The 23,163-nt window shown below is 39.2% G+C and overlaps 1 protein-coding gene across 3 annotated transcripts in view; it reads left to right on the top strand.

Moving 5' to 3' along the window:
* GALNT7 (polypeptide N-acetylgalactosaminyltransferase 7) overlaps positions 1-22,896 on the top strand; it is a 92,669-nt gene extending 69,773 nt beyond the window's left edge. For 2 of the 3 annotated variants that reach the window (XM_038134226.1, XM_038134224.1), the window contains 9 exons: positions 4,121-4,251; positions 4,484-4,563; positions 6,739-6,921; positions 9,873-9,990; positions 11,901-12,023; positions 14,014-14,232; positions 16,385-16,483; positions 17,767-17,895; positions 20,653-22,896. In XM_038134226.1, the coding sequence (XP_037990154.1) occupies positions 4,121-4,251; positions 4,484-4,563; positions 6,739-6,921; positions 9,873-9,990; positions 11,901-12,023; positions 14,014-14,232; positions 16,385-16,483; positions 17,767-17,895; positions 20,653-20,790 (1,220 nt within the window). In that variant the 3' untranslated portion in view covers positions 20,791-22,896. Of the gene's footprint in view, positions 1-4,120; positions 4,252-4,483; positions 4,564-6,395; positions 6,579-6,738; positions 6,922-9,872; positions 9,991-11,900; positions 12,024-14,013; positions 14,233-16,384; positions 16,484-17,766; positions 17,896-20,652 lie in introns of all 3 variants that reach the window. The other variant, XM_038134225.1, reaches the window with a different exon arrangement.
* Positions 22,897-23,163: the final 267 nt, after the last annotated feature.

Genomic DNA, 23,163 nt, shown 5'->3' with positions numbered 1-23,163 from the left:
ATGGGCTGCAAAGCATGCCAAGCTGCCTGAAGAGTTCTCCAGTTGTTAGGAGAGCTGCAAAATACAAACATCCTTAATCACAGCAGAGCTTCTGGTAGCTTTTTGCTTTTTCAGCAAGAAGAAAAGTCATGCTGACAGCACAGATACAGGATTTTCTTCCTCCCCACCTGCTTTCAGGCTGCACACTTCATGTCTGCCTTTCCACCCAGCAGACCACCTTATGCTCTTGGAGCCCGCTGCTGAGTGGCCCATGCTGGACTGGGTGGATGTTTGCTCATGCTCAGAGTGGCTGTCCTTATTTCTTAGCTGCCACCCTCTCGAGTGACATGAAATTAAGATGGAGCTCAGCAGTTGCAAATACTTCTAAAGGCTGGCTCCTAAAAAAAGGCCTGTCCTCCTTACGAGAAATCCTGCTTTATCGGAAGGGAGTTACAGCTGCATAGAAGCTTATATATGTTATGCCTTACACAGAGGAACAGTTGCAATGCTTGGAAAACGTCCTTTTCATTATAATTCTTAGTATAAAGTCAGTTGGGAGCAGTACTTTTGCTGAATGACACTCTTTCCTTAATCTCTCCTGCAAACAGCAGGGTTTGACTGTGGAAAACTGTGCAGAGATATGTGCTGATTTCTGCTCTGGTGTTTTTTCCTTTCTCAGAGCACAAAGAGAACAGTAACAAGAAGATTGCCAAGCTAATTGAATGATTTTATCTCCATTTTCTATGGAGACCTCTGTATTAATTCATGTTAGAGTCCAAGAAATGTTGCAGCAATTTCTACCACAGTGGCAATGAGGCCAGACTGTTACACAGGGTTTTTTTCCACCCAGTTTTTCTTCTGTTCTCAGTAGAAGCAGTTTATTCTTCTGTGAATGCCAGCTGTGTGAAGGAAACAGCTGTTCTGGAAGGGCAATGAGAATTCATAAAACTGTATTTTCTAAAGCTTCCTACAATTACAGTTGTGTGTATAGGTCTCCAGCACTTGTTCTGTATTTGGGCCCCAACTTGCTTGTTTTCTGAAGCATAGAGGCCAATATCTCAGCTGGAACTGCTTTTGTAGCCCATGCGCCTGTAAAGGGTGGCTGTGAGGTAAAAAATACCAGTGTTCCTAGAAGCATTTAAAGGCTTTGTCTACCTTTTGTTTTTACTTACACATTCTTTATTGTTACCTGTGTTTCTAACCGATGCAGCATCCCATGAGATGGGAACCAAAGAGCAAGTAATGAGCATGGGCAGACAGCAGTATTTTTGTTAACCTGTGTAGTGGTGCTTGCCATGGGGAAACTGAAGCAGTAATCAGTGCTAGTGTTGGAGCTGAGAGTCCCACCTTAACAGTATTACAGTCCAGGGTACTCACAGGCAGGAGGCAGCTGCTCTAGGAAGCACTTCTGATCCCATTTTTCTAGTTCTCAGACTGCTGTCCATGAGTTGAGGGGGAAAAAAAACCTGCTTTCTTCCTCCTCCCCCTTTGTAATCTGCAGTGCCTAAGATCCTTTGGAGAAACCATGTGCTTTTAAAAGACACTGATTCATGCTTTATTCATGCACTTAGACATGAGAGAGGAACTCAGACAGGGGAAGGCCAGATTGGTGATTATAATATTTTGAAAGGTAAAATATACATTTTTGAACAGAAACCAGATTGCTGTAAGGCTGTTGACAGATGTCATAAATACACATTCTAGGTGAACAAAATTTAATGCTGGCCAAACAATATTTTTGACTGTAAAAGTATCAGGATTTTTTACACTACTGTCATGCAGGCTTTGTAGTATGGGAAGGAGGAAAATTTCAGCTTTCCTGTGGGAAACAGCACTTGCTGCTAACCGTGGCATGGTTTCAGATAATGGACTGCAAAGTCCTGAGAGTTGTACTGTAGAAAAGCTTTACACAATCAATATGACAGGTTTTTACAGCTCCCTGTGAGCCTTACATAGTTGAACATTTGATAAGTAAAACATTTGGCTTCGTCGGCAGGAGAGCTGGAAATAACTTCAGGTTTTAAATCTTGAAAACATTCCTGACAGTCCTTCTGTAACACATACTTGGAATCTGCAGCATTAATAATGGTGTGGTATAAAGATTCTCTTAGTACCACTTCAGTATGACCTCAAAACTCTGTTGATTTTATCCTATAAAAATTTATATCACAGCTATCAAATAATATATTCTCTATTTATTACATGGCATGTTCTTCTATACAGCATATGTGATCAAATTGTTCTTTCTCTAGTTTGAGATTTGTGTATCCTAATGCACAAGGATTTACAAAAGAAATTTTAAATGTGTGTGGGAAAGGACAATACATAAAACTTGGTTGAGAAAGCTTTTCTTTTATAATGGTGGAGAGGAAGGATAATAAGAGTATCAAAAGGTAATGATTTCAAAAGATTGTTCTTTGGTAGAACTGCTGAATTTTCAATATTAGAAACTTCATTTCCAAGAAACATCATTTCCTTTTCAACTACATGTAGCTTTTTTCCAAACAATTTTTTTGATATTGCTGACAAGAATACAAAACATACTGAAACATAAGTTGTGGAAGCCTCCAGACTTCATCATTTTCATTCAGGTTGCAGAAAGTGTTCCTGCTGAAGTAACCTGATGGCATGCTGCTGCTGAAAGGGACATCCTCCTCTGCATGTCCCCCCCATCCTGTTGGATCAGCACTATGCCTTAGGATTTTAGCCTTTATATTTTTCAAATCCTGTACTGCATTAGTGCACAACTCTAAACTCCGTATGAATTGTTAGTTAATTGTCTTCACGTTTTGGTCAGACAAAACAATCCCTCTGGGCCTGAGATTCAAGGGTACCTTACAGCCTCAGGCCCCAAAAAGAATAAACAAAAATGAATTGGAGGGGAGCAAACTGGGGGAATATGACTTCATCACCTGAAGCTATAATTGGAGCATTAACCCCTGATCTGCAAATGGACCAGACTTATATCTGTCTGAAAAACTCGTGACCATCATCCATCTTGGGTGTAGCCTCTCTTGGAGGCTTGGACTGCCCAAGGTGTAGATAGAAGGCCTTTAATAAATACCCACTTGATTCTCTAAGTCTTGCCTAGCCTCTGTTCCAGGCAGCCACTCCAAGGCATCAAGCACAGGAATAGCGGCAATCAGCCCCTCAGCACTGGTGCAAAGCAAACGAGTGCACAGATGCCTCAGCTGTAGATTAGGTGACTTATTTTGGTTCCTGACTGAGAGAAACTGAAGCTGTAGGCAATTCTTTTAAGCCTTTGAGTACAAAAATAGATTTTTGACAAACACCAGTAGCTAAGTCAGCATAGCCACAAACAGCAGGCGCCTGATTACCAGCCTTTCTGCCTTCATGGGTTTTCTCAACAGAATCATCTGGGCAAAAATGTTAAGCAACATTAGGATCCTCTTCTCAAACTGTGTGGCAGGAATGTGGTTTCCAGAGAATTTTGGCACAGACAAATACAAATCTGCAAATACAAATCTGAAACCATTTAAGCATCGGTCATCTTGATTCTTGTGCGGTTACTCGTCCTTTTACTGATGGAAGTCCCTTTGGCTAAAGGTTTGTTGTCTCCTCAGTATGATGCACTTCTGGCCCTCCAATTATTCTCATTATTAGAGGAGAAGATTATCATAAGACCTCCACAAGAGGGAGCAGGTCTAGATGAAGGAGGGCAGTAATTTGAACATGGTGAGATTCTGCCTCAGGTTTCCAGATTATTAATAGACTGACAGAAAATTTTGTGAGGATGAAAGTGAGCGAAGGGAAATGTTTAGCTGGTGCCTTCAGCTGTACATGTGACATCATCTGATGAGGAAAGACTGTGTGCTGAAGTGTAGACACTTCTCTGGCTGCTTGGAATACAGATGAAAATCTGAAGGCCACTCTGTAATATGTAGAAGTGACTGTGAGCTGTCCACCAAGCTCCCTGTGGTGTGGCCAACCACTTCAGCTGCCATTTCTTCGGATGTTCCAGACACAAACCTGTGCCATGAGGTCAGTGGTCATGATCTCCTCAGTTTTAGTGTTTGCGAGCAGTTGAATTAAAGGTTCTTGTAAATGTGTGGAGATATTTTTGGCTTATATTAAGAGAATTAAACCTCCCCAAATATTTTTTTTCTTTGTTATCTGATAGCACACTTACAAGAGAGGCTGGATGACTACATAAAGCAGTGGAATGGCCTTGTAAAGGTATTTCGAAATGAGAGGAGAGAAGGTTTGATCCAAGCTAGAAGCATTGGAGCCCAGAAGGCTAAACTTGGACAGGTAGGAGCCAATTCACTCAAAAGTCTGGGGTTTTTTTGTTTTTCTGGGTGGAAGGTTGTGGTGGCTTCAATAGACATGTGGAAATTATTGATATTGTTTTAAGAAGACATTCATTTTACTAATTTAATCTTCATGTTCTTGTTTATAATATGAATGTATCTCAATGTAAGTAAGCTTAATTAAGTAACAATGTTGTATACAGAAATATAAGTTACTTTTTTTTCTTTCAAAGGTTTTGGTTTACCTTGATGCCCATTGTGAGGTGGGAGTTAATTGGTATGCACCACTTATAGCTCCTATATCTAAGGACAGGTAATGTTCTCTTACTTCCAATGTCTGGCCTTTTAGAAAGTAAAAGTCACAGTAATAATATTCACTTTTCAAACTACAGTCAATATGTTTTATATCTATATCAAGCTACATCAGTATTTTCCATATGATGATTATATTATCTCCCAGCATAAAAGATACATAATGAGGAAGGAATATAGTCAGGGAAATTAATCTCCGGGCAGTTTGTTTTAATAGGCATACTGAATATTTTGTCTAGTGTAAATTATATGTAACTCTTGTCTTTTACAATGATCTGAGGCACTGATATTGAAATGTTTTAGCTGAATAAGGAGCATGATTGAACAAAATACCAAAAAAACTGTGGATTTTGGTAGAGAAAAAGTAGCAATAAATGTTTTGGTTTAATGGGAGTTTATAGACCCTGTGATCTCAAGAATTTATACCTTTCTCATCCTTGGTCTTGATGTATGATCTTATTTGTTTCCTCTGAAGTGCTTTGGAGCCATGTCTGTAGCAAGGTGAGGCCAGGCTCGAGCTGTCTCTGCCACAAGCCCAGGCACTTGCTAGGAGTCTGTGGTGGAAGGGCCTGCACTGTGAGGAGTGGCAGAGGAGAGACATCCCCAGGGCTTTCATTCTTTCCAGCTCTTGAAATGTTGTTGTTGCTTTGTGCTACTGCACTCGTGGCTTGTGTGGTCAGTGGTATGTGTGTTTAGGGAACCATGTACAGGATTAAACTCTTTAATCTCATAAAATAGCTCCTTAATCCTAAAAACTATTAGTTTACCTGCCGTGCTACCAGGATTGGTGGCTACCAGAATTCTTCTCTTGAAGAATTTGGGTTTGTGTGTTTTAAAGGCTGTAACTCAACCAAGACAGGATACTAGGGAGAAGATGGAAATGCTTGTGTGCTCCCATTGAGTGTGTACTACTGTTTTACACAGGAAAGACCGGTGAGAAGAGGGGGTTTTAGAGGTATCCTCCAGCACTTCCCACAGAGGTGAAGGCTGCAGGATGATGACCAGAGATGCTGAGGCACACAGTGCTTGGCAGCCTCCTTCCATGCCCTGGTGCCCAGGGTGCAGCCTGCTGCTGCTCCTGTCTCAAAGAACAGCGGGGTGTGAACATGCCTCTTCCCCCCAGCCTTTTCTGTCTCTTGGAGCTTCATTTAAAAATGTGGAAGTTCTCCAGCCTGGGTCACTGGGAAACTTATTTGAAAAATGTGGGGAGAAAAACAAGATTATGTCTTTTCCTCGGTGAATATTGTGTGTAATAGATCAAATGAGGAGGGTATTGCAAATCAAACAGGAAGAGTTCTACTGAAAACTGCTTCTAGGAAAGCTCTAGTAATGTTTTTTTATCCTTCGAGCTTGTTGGGTTTTTTCAGGGCATTTGAATAGGACAGTATAATGAAATTCTGTGTTAACACTAGTAAAAGCTAAGTGTTTATCTTACTTGTTGACAGCTAAGATCTGATATGAATAGAAATTACAGGAAGTAATAGTACTGTGAGAACCCTGGCCCTCTGAGGGCTCCTATATTGCCTCCAGCAGTGCTTTATTAGAAGACCAATATCAAGAATTCCACATAAAGGAAAATGTACTGATAAACCAATTGATATATTAGCACCTCAGACCTAACTTTTCTGTTTTCAGAACATCTTAAAAAAGTGTAAAGAAAAGACCATCTCTTTTTTCTTCTAATGAGGCTTGATTTTTTTAATAGTGTGTTTACGAGTGAATTTTTATATACAGTGCTTTATAAACTTAGTTAATGGTGTAAATTTCAGATTAGACAGATTACTCTTCTGAAATTGTATTTTGCTCTTTCTTTCCCTTCTATAAATGTTTCAGAACTACATGTACTGTACCTCTAATAGATTACATAGATGGGAATGATTATTCCATTGAGCCACAACAAGGTGGGGATGAAGATGGTTTTGCCAGAGGGGCCTGGGACTGGAGTTTGCTATGGAAACGAATTCCGTTAAGCCACAAGGAAAAGTCCAAACGAAAACATAAAACTGAGCCTTATCGGTAAAGAGAGCTGTTTACGTACTGTGAATCATAACAATAATTGTCTAAACGCTGTCGTTTTTCCCTCCCCCCCTCTCTCCCCACGAACCACGGCGGGCGCACGCGTGCCCCGCGGGCCCCTGCCCGTAACCGCACCTGGCTGCGCCGCGCCGCCCCGCAGAACCACATGCACTGTGCCGCTAATAGATGTCATAGATGGCAACACTTTTAAGATTGTGCCGCAAGGGGGTGGTGACGAAGATGGGTTTGCTAGAGGAGCGTGGGATTGGAGTATGCTATGGAAGAGGGTTCCCTTGACCAAGAGAGAGAAGGAAAGCAGAAAGACAAAAACTGAACCGTATCGGTAATCACTAAATCACTTACCCATTTCTTTTATTTTTTTCCTGAAGTCAATATTGATCCACTAAAACTTGCATGTACTTCTAGCCTGAGCACCTTCACGTTTCTAACCACACTAGCTGCTTTGTTTAGTCAGACCTGTTTGCCACAACTGACTATTCGCTCAAAATACCTTTGCTACCTTGTGTTGCCTCTCCGTTCCTGCTCTTGTGTGGTTAATAGGGGGCACATTAGAATTTCTGGGTTCTGTTTGGCAAAATATTGTATAATTGTATATTTCCCTTTGCTGCCAGGGAAAACTTTAATTAGCTGTGATATTTTTTTCAAGTACTGTTGGAAACAACAGTGCTTGTTTAACCATTTGGTTTGGAATAACGAGCATGCTGGAAGTATTCCTGATAGACGGTAATGCATAAAATCTGTAGCCTGCTGTCATGGCCTGATGCATGCATACAGCTGGAGGATTATGCATGTGTATCAAAAAAAATCCCTTTTGTCATATATCTGCCACTTGCTTCACAATGGATCACATCTGAAAAAGAAGCATACTGTTTAAGGATCTTGGCTAGATATTTTTTAAGAATTTTAATATAATGGATAAAACACTAAAAAAAAAAGAAGGAAGAAAGATAAAAACAGCACCTTTTATTGTGGGAAAACTCCAATAATTTTCACAGAATTTCTGCCTTTTTATTATGCTTTGTAGTGGGGTATGTTTTCTTCCCAGAAAACAAAAACTGCCTAGAAACTCCAGCTTAGAAACTGTGGTTTCTGGATGGCTTTTCAATACTGGGAGACTGTGGTTCTGCTGGTTTTTTATTACTTTCCCCTTCACAATTAACTAATCGTGTTACTACATTTGAAAGCAATCTTCACATCTTCAGAATCTAATGTCTTCTATTGCTTCTATATATGATTTAAACATTGTAAGAACTGATGTTGGTAGTTCCCTATCCCAACCCGTGATTGTTCTTTGCTGAAATGGCAACACATGCAAGCAAGTTATGAAGCTTTGATCAGTTTTGTATACAGTTTAAATAATACCATTTTCTGATGAGGCTGTCCACATTGGAACTTTAATATTCACTTAGAGGGGGATAAACTATTTCAAACATTGCTGTAGTGTTCTGTGTTTACCATCCAAACAGGTCTTAAAATCGTTTAAACTGTTCCCAGAAACAAAGAACACATGTTCTCAGAATGTTTTAAAAGATGACTTTATTTTTAATAATACCTTCAGATTTACAATGCTTCCTTTAAAAAGAGACATGCCCTGCATCTGTTTGTCTCTAGGCTGTGTGCATTTTCTTTCAGCAATACCAAGGCAAGTAAGACCAAGTAAAAGTCTTGCTGAAACCATAGCCAGGGTTGCTTAGCTTAAAAAGAAAACAAAAAGATCCTCAACAGCTTAAAGCATCGAGGCAACGTTTTTGTAACGTGAGAATTGCCCCAGGACTGAATCCTTCTTTCAGTAACAGTGCTTACCTCTTTGTATCCTATGAAGTAAACTGCTGAGCTTATGTGGCTTTCACTGTGTTCTTTAACACACTTGGCAGCATCTTGGAGGCCAAGCCTGAAACTGCAGCATCTGAGGCTTCCACACTTGCCAAGTCTTTATGGAGCTGAGGAAAACCAAAAGTGCAGGAAAGCCATGGGGCTGTGCTGTGCAAAGTGCTTTCCCCTGCTGTGTCTTCTGGCTTCTTTACCCCAGGATGCAAAAGCAGTGTTGGAGGAAAATACTGTCGGCAGCAAGTAGAAAGGGACATGTAGCAGTACTTTGGCATGTGATCACCTAATTTGGACAGCAACTAAACTGATAGTTAATTATGCTGAGAGTCAGCACACACACCCAAGCAAAGCAAAACAAGGAATGAATTCACGGTTTCCCATGGACAGGCAGGTATTCAGCCATCTCCAGGAGAGCAGGGCCCCATCACGTGCAACGGTGACTTTGGAAGACAAACACCATCACTCCAAACATTCCCCCTTCTTCCTCCAATTTTCATATGTATTGAGCATGATGCCACATGGTCTGGAATATCCCTACGGTCAGTTTGGGTCACCTGTCCTGGCTGTGTCTCCTCCCAAGCATGGCAGGATGGAAACCAGAAAAGGCCGTGGCTCTGTGCAATCCCTGCTCAGCAATAACAAAAAACATCTCCACATTATCAGCCCTGTGTTCAGCACAAGCACAAAACACAGCCCATGCCAGCCACTGGGAAGAAAATTAACTCTACCCCAGCCAAAACCAGCACAAGCTGTAATCCAGACCACAGCATCTTTTTGACACATTACAACTCACTAATTGAATCATGGCATATGGGAAGGGATTTACAAAGTCATTAAAAGGAAAAGGGTAACAGCAAAAAGGCTAAACCAAAATGGAAACCTTGTACTACTTTATCTAGGCCCTCTTCAAAATTTTACCGAGTATAATGTGAAGTGTCTCCTAATAGGACAAAAAGAGCTAGAAGATCAGAAAGCTGGAAAAATTCTGTTACTTGTTTAATAGACAATGTGTTTCAATGTGGCAGCTCTTCAGAACATAAACCTGTTCGCAGTTTCGTATTATCTCAAAAACTAGAAAAAATTTTAAGAGAGAAACATCTCATCACACTGATTCTCATTTTGTTTTTTATTTTAATAGAAGGATGTTGACTGGCTGAATGAAAAATTCAGACCAAGATTTTCTATCATCAAATTCATTAATTAAACAAATTACTTGTAGAAGAAAACCCACAACATAATAAAAAACTGTGACCTCACTAAAAATTATATAGATGCCCCTTCAGAAGATTGCTGCAAGCTGATGACAAAGCTTTATGATTTTTCATTGTATTGCCATTTACCTGATCTTTACTACATGTTAGCTGAATCACTTTCTTCCCTAAAGCTTTCTCTGAGTGCTATTGTATCCTTTTGGCAGAAGGAGTTACACTGTCTTCCTCTTTGCAGGTCCCCTGCAATGGCTGGTGGATTGTTTGCCATTGAGCGTGATTTCTTCTTTGAACTGGGTCTCTATGATCCAGGGCTTCAAATCTGGGGTGGTGAAAATTTTGAAATTTCTTACAAGGTAACACCAATATTTGAAAACTAATTCAATTAAACAGATTTTTTTTTTTTTCTGTGAATACTTCTGTTTGGAGTTTAGACAGACCTACCTCTTCCTCATGAAGCCCAGGTTTTGGTGGGAGGAGATGTGACAGGGATGTGTCTCCTCAGTGTTTCCTTGTGGACTTTGGGACAGAAGTGTTCAGAGAGGTGCCTTCGTGCTGAAACCCAAGTGATGTCCAATCTAGATTTTGTGAACAGTTTGGGATTGCACCCCTAACTGCCCAAATATCCAATATGAAACCAGACTGGCAAATTTGATGGGAGGAAACTGAATGTTCTCATAGTGAGTATAGAAAAATGTTGTTTCTAATGAAAGCAATGATAGAGAACAAGTAGTCCTCATAGTTGCCAGCTTATGCATGTGCACTTGGAAAGTATATAATGGTGCAACAAAAAGTAATTTGCTTCCTCCCTGCCATTTTTGTGAGTGAAAAATTATTTCATATGCTTTTCAGCATTTCAAGAACTTCTTCACAAGAGAAGTCTTCATAATTGAAATACTAACTGCATAATTCATGATCACTGGGCAGGATTGTACTTTCACTCCTAGGCATATGCGTGCTCTTCAGTTTGCAGGAAACACAAGATGATCGTCATTAGCTTCTTGTAGCTTCAGTATTTGTAATGACACAAGTGCAGACAGCAGGAATCAGTCCCAATTAACAGACCCAAGTGAAGATGTCTTGTATCCTCAGCAGCAATCTGTGAAATCGTATCTGAATTTTACAAAAAGCACATTCAGATCTTCCCTAATTACTCTTGCCCTTCATGAGCTGGTGGAAAGCCCTGAGTGCACTTGCTCAGCTGTAAATCCATATGCAAAGGGTATTTATTGAGGGTGTTATGCACACAGGGTCTTTATCCATATAATTCTCCATCTTGCTTGGATCAAAATCATGACTGAAATTACTTACAGTAGTTCTGTAATTGAAATGCTCATTATGTAGACACCTCCAAAGTGGTTTCATGTAGATCACAACCAGTCTTCAGAAGACCTAAACATTTATCAGCCTTGAGTGCTGACTCCTAGATAGCAAATAAAATTAATGGCCTTGCTTACCTGAGGTTATTTGGTGAAACTTAGGAAAATTAATACCATGATGCAATGAAGAAAGTAAGATATTCTGCACATCTTTCCTAACACTGGTAAATTATATTTTTAATCAAATTTAGACTAATTTGAAACATTCACAAAGTTAGCTTGAATCAGGATTCGGTGCTACAATTAAACTTCTCCAAACTATGAGCAACTAAATTCTTATTTAAGAATATTTTCTTTTCCCCGTTAAGGGATTATCCAAAAATATGTGGGAGTGAGGGAATTTCAGAATGGTAATATATTATACCCATTGTTTTTATTTTCAGCTACTATAGTCAAATAAATATCTGTTTCTCCTTGGAGCAGTGGGTTACCTAACACATCCTTATCTCCTACTAATCTTCATTAAGAAAAGCTTAAATATGAACAGGCATCTAACCAAAACGCATCATAATGATGGCATGCGAATTACTTCAACGAAATAAAAATATCAATAATTCTGTCATAATAAAAATTACCCAGTTCCTGATTTTGGGCACTCATTCATTACTGTTCTGAAATAGTGATGGAATAAAATGCCCAATTTTTTTAAAAGCTTTTTTAAAAATCACTTAGTTGAGTAACTTCCTGGCTGAGTTGAAAGTGTACTCAGTATGCCTTTCATTTCAAAGAGCTGTTTTCTTTATGCTTACATCTAGAGCAAAAAATATGTAAATATATGGTAGTATAGTAAGAAATGTAGCTGACATTTCTTCCATAATTTATTATCTATTTGTCTGTCTTAAATTCCTGCCCATATATATTAATAACACCTTTGTTTTAACTTGTAGATCTGGCAGTGTGGGGGAAAGCTGCTGTTTGTTCCCTGTTCTCGTGTTGGACACATCTATCGTCTGCAGGGCTGGCAAGGAAATCCACCCCCTGTGTATGTTGGGTCTTCTCCTACGTTAAAGGTACAGTTTTGAAGCAACCTTGAAGGTGGTTTGATTTCAGATAAGAACAGTTTTAGATAAATGTGTTTAAATTATCAGTAACAGTTTAGAGAGTACTTCATCCAAAGCGTTTTAGTACCCTAAGCTCGGATGATCATCCCCACAGGAGAGAAATCTTTGTGTTAATCTCACTGTTATTAAGAGTAGAGAATCCTGCAACCCATTTTCTTGCTCTAAAGCCTTCTCCCACTATCTTTGAGGTACAAAAGCACTTCCTATTACTTAATGTCAGCACCTCCAGCCTTTGCTACACTGTGCCCAAGTATGTATGAACAACTCTACACACTCCTGAAGATGAAGATCATGGTCTTGAAATCCCCTTTTATCTTGATAAAGATGGGCATGATCCTAGGCCAAGTTAGTGAATTGTGGAATCTAACATCACTCAGACTTCTGTGTCTGCATTGTTAGTTAAGAAGCAGTAAATGACACCTGGAAAGATGGTATGCTCTGCCCTACATCATGAGGCTTTACAACTCCTCAGGTACACTGCAGGTTCTAGAAGTGTTATTCATGCCCTGAGATTAAAACTAGACATCAATTCCAGAAAACAAATGAGCCAGCTCTATATCTGAAGAGAGAATTTGAATCAAGAAAACCTGTTTATATCTAGTTTTCATCTACCAGCAGGAAGAGAGACAACCCTCCTGTTAGTTTTTCTATTGCCCGGTTTAAGCTTTCTCTTGTGCTCTTTTGTGGCCATTGATAAATCCCACTTCCAAAGACTCAGCTCTTTGTAAATTCCAATTCCAGAGCAATCTTCCAAGACAACGAGTACCTGTAGAGTTATAGAGTATGGCTTGAGCCAACCTAACAGTTAGTTCCAAAGGCAACGTCCCAGCCTAGCTGAATGGTAAAAAACTAACCTGGCATCCACACCCCCCAAAAAAGTCCCATGTTAGTAATGTGACCTTGATTGATATTTTGATGAAACAAGGACTAGAACTAGTACAAAGGAGCCCAGGGGGACATATCTGGGGTTAGAGACAGAGTAATGGGCAACAGTGTAGCAAATGATAGGTCTATTGCTCAGTGCAGGCAAGATGTCTGAAGTGATAAAAATCATTTCAGTCTTCTTAAAAGCTGATCAAAAATATTTATTGCATATATTAACACCTTATGTGAGTCTGCTGGCCTGCTTACTGAATATAAAAAGCACTGCTGAGTGTTCTTAAATATTAAGTTCCTTCTCTGTACAAGGCAGGATGTAGAAATAGCTTTTCCCCCTCTTCATGCATCCTCCTATGCTTGCAGTAAATGTCCTTTTTTTATAGCTTTATTCACCTTATGCTGGATGTGGATTAAAGTCACAATAATTTGTGCCTTTAGTCAGATCTTTTAAGACTGTTTTAACACAGGTAACTAACACTAGAAGAATTGGACAAAGTGAGGTGTGCATCTAGAATGTGTGCAGGTCATATAGAGATAGGAGCCATCAAAGAGAATAAGAAAGATGTGAAGGGAGAGGCTTGTTACCAAGTGAGCTATCCAATTTTCCCCCTTCTCCAAGTAGCTGACCCATTTGAGACTGAATTTTTTTCCCCGCTAGTGGAATGTCTATCATTCTCTTCATTAAAAAATTCTAGAAGGTGAATAAAAACCATGAGTTGCAGTTCTAACAGAAGCAAATGAATGCAACATTTTATTGCACCCGTAACTGAAAAGTCTTTATTTTCAAACAAACAATCTCTAATCTTACAAAAAAGAATTTGCACTCTCATTAAGCAGCTCAGTTGAATTTGCTGGCTTTGGTCCTAAACTATCACTTGAAAATAATATTCACGTGTCTTGTGTAGTCTGCTGATAGTGACAGATTATTAGTGCTATATAATAATACTATGCTGTCACTTTCTAAGAGGATAAATCCTTAAATTTCTGTTATTAACAAGGAGTTACTTCTGGCCTGTTTGTGTGTGCTTTGAGGTCACAACAGTGTCTTTATTCTTCACAGAACTATGTCAGAGTTGTAGAAGTGTGGTGGGATGAATACAAAGATTACTTCTATGCCAGCCGGCCGGAGACAAAGGCGCTGCCCTATGGGGATATATCTGAGCTGAAAAAATTCCGTGAAGATCACAACTGCAAAAGTTTTAAGTGGTTTATGGAAGAAATAGCATATGATATAACTTCATATTATCCCTTACCACCCAAAAATGTGGACTGGGGAGAGGTAGGTACAGCACGTAACGCTTATGTATTTTAGGAGCTTTTTTAAAAAACTGTGAATTCAAAAGGAAGCAATTGTGACTTGACATGTGAACAGGATATTTGATTTCTTCTGTACTAAGCTGTATGATACTAACAGGAGAGCTATAAAGATGCAGCCTAGGAAAACATTATATCTACTTTTGCAGATAAGATTTTTTTAATTAGTTCCACAGGTCCTTGAAGGATAATTTATGTGTAGCCCTGTCCAAAGAACTTTTTTCTATAATTAGAATTTAAGTTTTTTCAAAAGGAAAACATTTAAATCCTGCATATAGGAATATTGGTGAAGATTAATAGGTGAAAATATCTTTTGTGTGAAGGCTTAGAGAAGAGATCATGAAATCCAGGTGGAGTTCATTCTGCCTGTGTTTGCTAGACTGGGATGCACTCATACATTTACAGCCTCAGCTAGTCCCTTACCTGCAAGTAATAATTTGATATGATTCTATCACCATCGCTTCCAACATTAGTGCATACAATTATGACTTCACTAAATTAAGAATGAGGTTGCAAATGCAGCACTTTCAAGTGGTTGGCAGAGGAAGTTGGCATATCACAGGTGAGTGCAGGACTCTTCACTGAACTCTGCCTGTCTCATTCTGGCATTCAGCCCACACCTTGGCAAGCACATACTGCGGGTCTCCTGCCTGCTTTCAGATTCTTTTCCCCCTCTGCAATTGATTACTTCTTTGCCCTGTCTCTCCTATTTATTTCACTTTTGCAGACTGTTGAGGGACATAAGAAAATCTTCTTCCTAGCTGAGGAGAACTCCTGTGCCCCACCAAATTTAGCCACCTTCTTTCCCAAGACATGATGAATATGATACATGGTTTTGCAACTTCAAAAGCACATTAGAAAATACAGATCTCTGCTGTCTCCTATCACCAAGTGTCATCTCTATTTTCTTAATGCTAGAATTAGTGATAACAGAGCATGTGCGTGGTGAAAGAGGGTACAAATAATCTTTTTGTCTGAACGACCAGATGAACAATGCCACTTTGATTTCTTACCTAAAAGCTCGCACAAAGCATCAGCTACTATATGAGCCTCAGACCTCCTCAGGTATCCACATAAAGGGTTTGGAAGGTACACTAAGTGTTGCTGTTCACCAAGGTGAAAGCATCTGAAAAGTATAAAATAATACTGGCAACCTTGCAGGAAATCATCCCTGATAAAAGCAAGTGGGTCTGGTGAAGCAACAGGAAAATTCTAAGTGCAGAGACTTCTCTGAAGTTTTCTTCAACTCTTCTTCACAGGCTGCTAGTTATCCTACATCTGAGAAGTCCTGTCCCCCCTCCCCCCATTTGTAACACCACACTGATTGCATTTCCACACTCTAGGGTATGAAAGTGTGGGGTTCATCTTCCCTAACACTCCCTGGAAGAGTCTAAGCTTAGTCCTTCAGACTTTTTATACCATTACAAAGAGGAAGGAGGCTCTGGCAAAGAAAAAAGGACTGGAAAAAATGTTATTTGTGTCATAAAGTCTTTGTAAGGCTGCTTGTTGGCCCTTCTGAAGAGGGAGTGAGATAATCAGCAGTTGAGATGTGCTTTATGACAGGACTTCTGTTCTTTATCCCTGTGCCTGTGCCTGTCCCACATCAATTTTATTTCCTTTTTTTTCTGTGTAATTGCTGCTGCAGAAGGTCCATCTGAGCAGCTGGGTCAGTGGGCTGTGTCTGGCTGAGGGTAATTGCTGCTGTGCATAACTTCTCTGCATTCTGGTTCTCTTCATCCAAGATGAGAGCGACTTACCTGAGCTCCTGAGCGTATTTATGAAGACCTGGGAGATGGAACATGCTCTGATAGGAGATTGAATAAATTAAAATACTTGAAAGTCCTATATTTTGGTGTTATTAATTTGGAATTGAGCTTTGCAACTCTGGCTTTATCAGCATACTCTGGGTCACAGAAGAGCCTGCAAATTAGCATGGGCAGGTTGTAGCTCCATCCCCCAGAACAGTTAACATCAGTACTTAAATTTCATACACAGGTTTGTCTAATCTCTCTGTCAGATACCTGTTTCTGGTTTGAGAGATAAGTGAGAATTTTCTGAACTCCTTAGTATTTATTTTTCCCTCGAGACTAACTTAGAGTGCAAAACCTCTTTTCCAGATTAGAGGCTTTGAAACCTCTTACTGCATCGACAGCATGGGGCACACCAACGGTGGTTTTGTTGAGCTTGGGCCATGCCACAGAATGGGAGGAAATCAGGTAAGGAGCTTGGAGGCAAGTCTGAAGGAGAATTGCTTGCTGTGGATTGATAACAGGCAGGTTTTCTGTTAAGCCTGTACATCAAGTCCCCTAGGTGCCAGCTACAAAGGTGGGAATTAGGGTTTTCTGTGAGCATACTGATGTTGCTAAAATACAGCAGTCTGAAAATACCATTTCAAACATTAATGCTATGAAATTGAAAGCAAATTTGTAATCCATTCCTCGGGGAAACAGGTACATGAAGAAGCAGCAGTATCACTGCTTCAGCTCTTAGCATTGCTCCTGATTCACCACTTACCTTTACTTAATAATTAATCCTTCAGGAAAAAAACCTTTACTGTGGCTCAAGTATGTAACAAAGTTGTTTTGGTCTAAGCGTAAAGCAATTTTGTTCAGTAACTCATCTTCCACCACATTAGAGAAGAAAATGAGCAGAAATTTATCTCTGCTTCATTTACAAATTAATTGACAGAACATAATAACTATTAGATGGTTGCAATCCAAGCTTTTATTGTGTTTGACCGTAGCTTCGCAAACCTCCCCACACTACCACACAGACACGCTGTTCTGTCTTTATATCTTCTTTTCTGGTTGGAAAATTTTTCAGAATTTAAAGTCCTTATTTAAGCCCATGTAAACTTAAACCAGGCAGTTTTTTCATGGCAATCATAGAAATGCATTTAGGATGATGTTTTTAGAAATCCTATATGGATTAGCTCTTAGTAGCCCCTGGAAATGTTGCTTTTTATTCTGATATTTAATGGAAATAAAATAAAATGCTTTTTCTGCATATGCTACTAAAAAAAAACCCTGTAGCAATTATTCTGTAAGAAGTAGCTAGGATAATCTTTTTGTATCTGGATGAATTAGATTGATTTCCTCCTTGGGTAAAATGCCAAAGTTTTGGTATCTTCACATGAAATTACTCTCCAGAATCAAGGACTTGCTACCAGGCTTTTATAAAGATAATGGGTTGTTTGGCCATCAAATCATGCAAAGGTTTGAAATCAAACACTTTTAGAAGTCTCCTTAATAGGAATCCCTTTACCATTTTTGTCTTTCTGGTTAAGTTTCTTGGCCTTCTAAGTCCTACAGGAAAGTTAACCATGAAATTTAGTATTGTGATAGTAAAAGTGTGTTATGCAAAATAAAGAACCCTCCTGAAAGACAGGTGTAATAAAACCAGAAAATGTTTTGAATGTTGCAATTTCATTATATTTGCAGTGTTTATAGAATGCTCATTGAATCAACAGTTATGAAAAGGGCTTTTTCTTTTCCGTTAGCTTTTCCGAATCAACGAAGCCAATCAACTCATGCAGTACGATCAGTGCTTAACTAAAGGACCAGATGGATCCAAAATCATGATTACACACTGTAATCAGAATGAATTCAAGGAGTGGCAATTCTTCAAGGTATGCAACAGATATATGGATGAAAATACAGTTTTAGATTTCATCGTGGTTTATTTTCAGCTTTAAAATTTGTTTTATGCATATCTGAAATTAAAGATCTGTGACAAGGTTAACTGAATCGAGTAAATTTTTAATGGCACATTCTCAGAAATACATGGTTGCTAGAAAACTTCCTCTTGTGAAAGATCCTTTTATTTTTATATATTATAGTGAATCTTTATTCAAATCTTTATTTATATCTATATTTAGTTTATTATATTATAGTGAATCTAGTTGCTGTCTTCTGTAGCAAAATCTTTAAGGAAAACTCCATGAGGCTACATTTGTTGCCGCAGAGATATTAGGAGTTAGCTGGTGCCTCAGAGGAAGCAAAGAGCATGTCCACTACTAGTGACAGACTTTATAAAAGCTTTTAGTGCCATCACCCTCTCTGCTTCTATGCTCTGTTTCAAGAATGTCTCTATATCTCATATATGCTGTGAGAAGATGGCTTAAATGTTGGAGTGCAATTAGAAGCTAGGGTCAGTATTAGGTCTCATTTTGGGCAGTCTAAATGAAGTGTTTCTCTGTTTAAAGACAAGATATTTTTAAGCCTACATAGAAGCAGGTAAATATAAGATTACTCTGCCTTTTTGAGTTGTCTTTGTCTTCTTCAGTATTTCACTTCCTGTTCGTTAGCCATTCTCTAGTAACAATAACATGCTCTGTTCTTAATCCTGGGTGTGGTGCTGTTATAGTGCTATTGCAAAATCTATAAATTTTTAATAAGGACTTGGAATGTTGGCTGATATGCATGTGAGGGCTCCTGCAGTCTATTTAGTCATTACATCTGTAAGTCTTCTATTCATGTAAGTTTTGTTAGTGCTGCTTTAAAAAATCCCTACATTTCTATTTCCGTTTGTCTCTTAAAAAAGTGAGACTGAATAGTCTAGGGGTGACGTTATCCTTGGATATAGCCACATATAACTTGGTTCTACATCTAAGAAACTATTCCGTGTCAATTTTTCTTCAGCTTATATAGCTAGCATATTGCATATTTATTAATTCATTAGCTGGTTATCTGGATTCTTTACTGTTTGTCTGAAAGATGCACAGTTGGGTGCGCGAGTGTTGTGAAATCTATTTGTTATCCTTTAGGCTACTCCACATTTTCTGGTGTTTGCATAGAGCTAGGAAATATCAGGTACCATACTGCCATTTCCATCCAGCTCAGCTTCCTTGTGCTGAATAGACAAATTTCTTTAAACCTGAAATGTGAAAATCAATATGCGGTGACAGGTAAAGGCCAACTTCAGCTTTAATATTTCAGCAGAATAATATGTAGCAGTTTTTAATTCTCCAGCCATTCTAGTGTGTCTCAGCATGTTACTTGGCTTCTCTCTAAGAATTTCATTTATGCAAGATCCATTTCCTCTGCACTAGCACTGGTTGTGTAATTGTTTGCTTATTACCACAAGTTATAAGGAAGCCCAGTAAGCACAGTCTGGGCTGTGGAACAAAACACTGACTGGCTTCTAGAAGGAAAAAACAAGGGAGGTTGAGAATGAAAGGACCACCAAGGGTGTGTAACCAACTACTAGGAATCGGGCACGCTGCTGTGCAGTACAGGGGGTATAACTGTTTCTTCTAATGGTGAAGGTGTATGAAATGAGACGCTTATGGACTGCTGAAAAATGTTGTGGCCTTGTGTAAATTAGGGATGCAAGGAGATTTTATCTGGTTGGTCTGTTGGGTGTCTCTGAAACAAACAGTGTGCCAGTTTGGTGAGTGTAACATTGCTGCTTGAGCGCTGAGCAGTAGCTGGGCTTCAGTGCCTGTAAGCAAACATCGAGAACAGGGCTGGTGGTGGTCTGCCTGTTGCTTTTGTTTAGACATCCATTTTTCTCTCCAACTAGATGACCCCCATATCTGGCCACACAGCAGGAGCCAAGTATTGATCTGAACCAGCATTTGGCTGTGTGTTGGGGTGATGGAGAGGGTCCCCATGCCAGGGGTATGTGTGCAGCACAGGGTCGGGCTGCAGAGCCCCGGCCCCACAGTGCCATGGGCTTGCTTCTGCTCCCTTCCCCTCCACACTGGATGCAGCCAGTCAGTGAGTCAGGGCTGCCTCTGGCACACAGGGTGTGCAAGCAGGAGAGGAGCCACAGACCAAGGAGCATGGGAGCATTGTGGGTGTGGAAAGAGACATGTGTGAGAGTCAGCCTGAACGTGCCTGGCGCAATAGGTTTGCACTTCCTTGGGCAGCCTCCTGCTGCTCCAGAAGCCAGACTGAACTCTCGTAATCTTTACTCTTCCTTGTGCCAGCCAAACAGGGAGCCAAGTTAGTGCTTTTTTTACCCCTGTGGTGTTAATGTTGGTGTTGTGCATTTGTTTTCTGTGAGGGCTGACTGGAGGAGGACCTCATAGGAAGTCCTCATAGAGCTGTCCTCAAGAGTTAATTTTCTAGTTTGGTTACAGGATGGATGAAAAGGCTAGAAGCATTTTAGAGTTTTGCTCATTTTGTTAGCAGTTTGTTGCCTAAGAGAAACAGGAGGCATCTCAAGAGGATCTACAGATCCTAAAGATTTAATGTGAAGGCTGAAAAGTGCTGTTTAAACAAATAGCAAAATGAGTGTAGAACTGATCTGTTTAAGGATGCTCAAACCTGGTTTTGTAAATAACTATATTGCAGATGTAAAGAAAATGTTAAAAAAACCCCAAACAAACAAAAATAAACCCAACACAAAAACACATTTTCCTGGTGGTTTTGTCTTTCAGAGTCTGCACAGATTTACTCACATTCCATCAGGGAAGTGCTTGGATCGCTCCGAAGTCCTCCATCAAGTTTTCATTTCAGAGTGTGACTCCAGTAAAGCAACACAAAAATGGGAAATGAACAACATCCTTAGTGTGTAGACAGACAAAACCTACCTACTGACGCATTCATTTGTACAGGACTGAAAATAGCCTGAAAACTGCTGCAGTTATTAACTTTGTACAGCTGTGAGCCTCCTGGCTTGGATGAAGGACATAGAGGAACTGTGATTATTACAATAACATTATCATCCGCAGTTAATGTTTACAAAAACTGCTTTACCTTAAACTCTGTAGATGTTTACATCTTTTTGTTTCAAGATGTTGGTAAATTAATGTGCTGTTAGCTATGGTTCATAGGAACATAGTTAAAAGCGTTGTCGTCTTCTTTGGGATTACACTCAGGGGTCTGAAGGCAGTTTTTTTACACACACTTGAAAAGGTTGTAGTAATCAGATTTTCATAGAACTTGGTGATTATCAACCTGTTGTATATTTTTATTTAATTTTACATCTTACTAAGCACTGCCACAGGTTATTAGCCAGGGTGGCCTTCTCTCACAAATCATGCTGCTTTTTTGGAAGATGAATTTGAACATATTTAGTGCCTCTTTCATTTCTCTCTTTCACAAGGAAAGCATTTGTTGGGAATTTTCAGTGGGTTGCTCTGAGCTGTCACCAGGGGTAGGGACCAGCCGTACCAGCCTGCGTAATTACTGTGCTAATGAAGACAAATTTCTATTGCCAGTTTGGCTGCTCTGCTTTCGACGGAGTGCTTGGTACAGTGGAAGGAAGACAGTCGAGTTTAGTGCTAATGTGGTACAATTTGATGGAGGTAAGCACCCTCACAAATCCAGTCAAGAATTTATAAGCACTAATTTGCTTTTTTAAACCATGCCTTACATAAAAATAATTAAAATAAACAACAACAAAAAAACCCAAGCTGCACAATTATGAAAACTTGGAAAGAATCAACTGCTTCATTTATACTGCTATTTTGAATGGAAATCACTTAGAGGTGGACTGAAACTTATAATTAGGAAAAAAACATCCAGCTACTTAACACATCTGTGTAATTCATCACAAGGACATCTGTCAGCCAGTTTGGATGCCAGATTTCAATTCCAAAAGAGAAATGGAAATCCTGAAATCACACTTGTTCAAACTAATTTTCTTGTTATTTCTGTCATTCACAACTTCTCCAGAGGGATTACAAACACGAAAAACCAACTGCTTGGTGCTACAGTGTACAGAGTAGAATGTGAAGAAGTTTCTAAAAATGTTCTGGAAAGGAGTTGATGCGAACTCCCTTAGGAATATAAATATTGACTCTGAACAAATAGAGAGGTGGAGAGGAAATGACTTATCCTCACTTCCTTTGTCCAGATTTTGTAACTTAAATGTTGACATCAGTGTACTGATTCCATAACTGTTGTCCCTATAACACGTCACACAATTAAGTATGACTAAATACTTCCCTGAAGTCTAGAATAGCATTGCATGCAGTTTCCATTGATGTTAACAAGGGTTATGTATCATATTTGGTGACAGAGTTGGATCTTTATAGGGCTGTCAGCACTGATCTGTTAGTTTGGGATGTTTCCTAGTTTCTTTAAACTTCTCATCTATCCTTTCAGAGCTATGAAAAATAGAAAATAAAGGAGGGAGAAACTGGAAAAAAAAAAAAAGGAAAATAAGGTTTTGTGCTGGTACTTGTTCCTTGTGTGTGTGAAAACTGACTCCATTTGTGTGTTGGGTTGATTAATTTAAACATACAACTATGCATAAGAGAAAGAATGGTGGCACATAAATTGTGCGGGTGTGCATTTTAAATGGGTATTATGTGCAATTCATTGGAAGCTGATGCTGTATGTGAATATGAATCTGTATGTGAGACTGAAACCTTACAAAACATGAGATCATAAGAAGCTGTTGCTGTAATGACTTTTTCCTACTATAGCCGGCTTGAAAAAAAATAATTCCCATATTCTTGCTTTGTAAGTTGATGATAATATCACTATGCATTTCTACATATTTTATAAATTTGATTTATGCAGATTTTGATACACTGTATGTTTCTGTAGAAATTGTATAAATCTTTAAAAAATTTATTAGGGAAAAATCTGGGAAACCTATGTATATCTTACTCATGGGTTGCTTGTTTTTTAGGTGAAGTAAATAAAATATTTGAATTTTTTGTTTTACTATACTTTTACAGAGTAAAAATTGATTATTATCTTTATAGAAACCCCCGTATCTCAAAATCTAGGAAACGCCAATGTTTTCAATCCAGGAAACTTCAACTTACAAATATTAAACGTGGTTTGTTTTATCTAGGTACCTTTTGTTGCGTCTGTGGGGACTCAGGTTTTTTCCCAGTGAAGTGGAAACTTAAATTCCCACTGAGAACATGCATGGACATATTTGGATTTTTGTATCACCTGCCTGATATAATTAGGTAGATTTAATATGTTCA

This window comes from Motacilla alba, chromosome 4, assembly GCF_015832195.1.
Source record: "Motacilla alba alba isolate MOTALB_02 chromosome 4, Motacilla_alba_V1.0_pri, whole genome shotgun sequence".
Classification (NCBI taxonomy): domain Eukaryota; kingdom Metazoa; phylum Chordata; class Aves; order Passeriformes; family Motacillidae; genus Motacilla; species Motacilla alba.
This window is presented reverse-complemented; position numbering and strand designations above follow the sequence as displayed.